This window comes from Alexandromys fortis, unplaced genomic scaffold, assembly GCF_014885135.2.
Source record: "Alexandromys fortis isolate MF-2015 unplaced genomic scaffold, M_Fortis_MF-2015_v1.1 scaffold_3172, whole genome shotgun sequence".
Taxonomy (NCBI): domain Eukaryota; kingdom Metazoa; phylum Chordata; class Mammalia; order Rodentia; family Cricetidae; genus Alexandromys; species Alexandromys fortis.
The window spans coordinates 26-3026 of NW_026071043.1; the positions used below are offsets into that span (position 1 = coordinate 26).

The window sequence follows — 3001 nt, forward strand, 5'->3', positions numbered from 1 at the left end:
GGGAATTGAACTCAGGACCTTTGGAAGAACAGGCAATGCTCTTAACCTCTGAGCCATCTCTCCAGCCCTTCCTTTTTGGTTTTTAGAGACAGAATTTCTCTGTGTAGCCCTGGCTGTCCCACAACTTGCTCTGGCCTTGAACTCAGAGAGCTACCTGCCTTTGCCTCCTGAGTCCTGGAATTAAAGGTGTGCACCATCACTGCCTATCTTTTTATTTATTTATTAAGTGTGTATGTCACATGTGGAAGTCAGAGGACTTGCAGGATTTGGTTGTCTTACCATGAGGGTTCCAGGCATTGTCTGTCCCAGCAGTCAAGTGTCACTTCTTACTTTACTGTGGGAATGGATTTTATGTCCTGAACCGCTACATGGCCTGCATTCTCTCTTTACTACTTGTTTATGTACACGTCAGTTTGTCTTTGTCCTAATTTATGTAACTAGATAGTAAAACAAATGGAAAGTCTGTGTGAAGTGTATTTTTGTTTGTTGGTTGTCTCTCCGGAGTTGCCTGCAGACCCCATACTTATCTCTGGTTGACTCAGTTTGTTGCCATGTGTGAGGCACAGCAGTTTGGAAGCATCGAGGGAAGACTTACAAGTGGGGCAGAAACCCGAAGGTAGAGGCAGATGCTTCATCTCTGAAGCATCTGAAATGATGTTGTACATTTCAGATGACGGCCCTTCATTACCAACCAAACAGAATGAGGAGTTTCGTCCCTTCATTAGAAGGCTTCCAGAATTCAAATTTTGGTGAGTGGATTGTTTTCCTATGGACAATAGAGTATATACATCTCTGTATCTTATCTTAACAGACATATAGTAATTGTCCACACGTGGGGGCTAGTCATTTCTCCTGACCAGTCAAGTCTTTATTTCTTCAAGGCTTTTGTGGAAGATACTTGAGCTATTAGAGTAGACCAATTTTTGTCCCAGATAGTTATTGGTTTAACAAAACGAGAATTTTGTTTTGCTTGCATGTGGTATGCATTAATCTAAAAAGTAACAGCTGTGTTAGGTATGGGGTGGGTCACAGGGCTCTCTGGGGAGACCATCACTTCACAGTGTTTCCCCTTGGGTTGACACAGTAGTCTAGAGTTAATAAAGGGTCTTAACAGCTGTTTTCCAGGCCCTGTGCCTCCTGTAGGCACTGCTGTTGACTCAAGGCACCATGGGAAGGTTAGGCCTTCCACAGAGCCGACATCCTGGAAGTTCTGGGAGACTAGGAAGAGACTGATGGGAACACATACGAGTAGGTTTAGTGGAGTTCCTTTTACGACCTTCTGTCAAAAGGTCAAAGCTATGTCTGACCTGCTGGCCTGTCTCTGAGACCATCTTCTCCTGGACCACAAAAGGAGCCAAAGTCTTTGGCTCAGTAAACTGAAGGAGCAAACTGAGTTCTTTGAGTGTTTTAACTGCAGCTCTGGTGCTGTGCATGGAGCAAGAGTGTGAGATAGGATCCGGGAGAGGAAATAGAAAGTGGGCAAGACGCCCCCAGGAGCCTGGATGTTGTTCTGTAGGAAAAGAGGAGCTTGTGTGTGGGGGGGGGGTCAGTACAGAGGTTGATGAGGTGTGATGGTGGCGGGCTGTGTGCTGGACTCAGGCACCCAGTGTCAGGACCAGGGCCTAGGCTCTTCTCCAGATGGCAGTCGTAGGTAGCAAACACGAGGTACATATTACACTTTGTATAAGTTTAAGAAGTCTTAGTTTTGGGGGCTGAAGAGATGGCTCAGCGGTTAAGAGCATTGCCTGCTCTTCCAAAGGTCCTGAGTTCAATTCCTAGCAACCACATGGTGGCTCACAACCATCTGTAATGGGGTCTGGTGCCCACTTCTGGCCTGTAGGCATACACATAGACAGAATATTGTATAAATAAATAAATAAATAAATATTTAAAAAAAAAAAAAAAGCTCTGGCTGTTCTTCCAGAGGACCTGGGTTCAATTCCCAGCAACCACATGGCAGCTCACAACTGTCTATAATCCCAGTTTCAGGGGATCTGACATCCTCACCTCACACAAATTGCACATAAAAATAAATAAAACTGTGAAAAAAGAATATATTAAAGAAATAGGAAATCTTAGTTTTCAAAAGGCTGAGAGGATGTGGTTCAGTGTTCCACACAGACTGACTTGATGTATCTCTATTAGGTACCTCTGAGCAGACAAAGGCAGGAGTGTCAGCGGGTTGACAGGTGCCTGGTGCTACCTAGAGCTCATACTAATTTTCCCCTTTGCTTTAAGGCATGCAGCTACAAAAGGCATTCTTGTGGCTATGGTCTGCACCTTCTTCGAGGCTTTCAACGTCCCCGTGTTCTGGCCGATCCTGGTGATGTACTTCATCATGCTTTTCTGTATCACAATGAAGAGGCAAATAAAGGTAAAGATTGCAGCACTGCTGGGCCAGGCGATGGCTCCGTGTCCCTGGGAAAGTAGCTTGGGTCTTAGTGCTGGGCATGGCCTCCTGTGTGTCATGACTGACCTGTGCTCGGCTTCTGTGAGAGCAGGTGGGCCCTTCCTCAACAGTTGCTGAGTCAGAAAGCCCTGGGTAGGGCCAGGTTGGGCTTGGACCTGTGGTACCTCAGTGGCTCTCTCAGGGTCCTGTGGTAACCTAGAGTGTTACGGCACATCCTTGGATTGGTGGTGTAGCTGCACCCTTTGTGCTCTCCTTAGCTCATTCCAGGGGCTCATGAGATGCTGTCCAAATGTTGAGATTTCAGGCAGGCCTCGAGTGGGTCGAGTCCTATGGAGCACACTGTTGGCTTCTTGACTTCAGTTGTGATAGCACGAACAGGCGAGGGGGTGCCTTTGGCTCTGCAGATCTAGGGAGAGGGTTAAGCAGGAAACTGTTCTCAAGTAACTCGTTTGTTTGTGTGTTTGTTTTCCCAGCACATGATTAAATACCGGTACATACCATTCACACACGGAAAGAGGAGATACAAAGGGAAGGAGGACGTGGGCAAGACATTTGCTAGTTAGAAGCCGGACTGAATCTGTCACGCGTGTT

At 46.5% G+C, this 3001-nt stretch overlaps 1 protein-coding gene across 1 annotated transcript; it reads left to right on the forward strand.

Annotated features, from left to right (window-relative positions):
* The first annotated feature begins 328 nt into the window (after window positions 1-328).
* Window positions 329-3001, forward strand: LOC126496360 (protein RER1-like). The gene is made up of 3 exons (XM_050133880.1): window positions 329-749; window positions 2239-2374; window positions 2884-3001. Exons 1-3 carry the CDS (start codon window positions 652-654, stop codon window positions 2971-2973), a joined length of 324 nt encoding a protein of 107 aa, XP_049989837.1. The 5' UTR covers window positions 329-651; the 3' UTR covers window positions 2974-3001.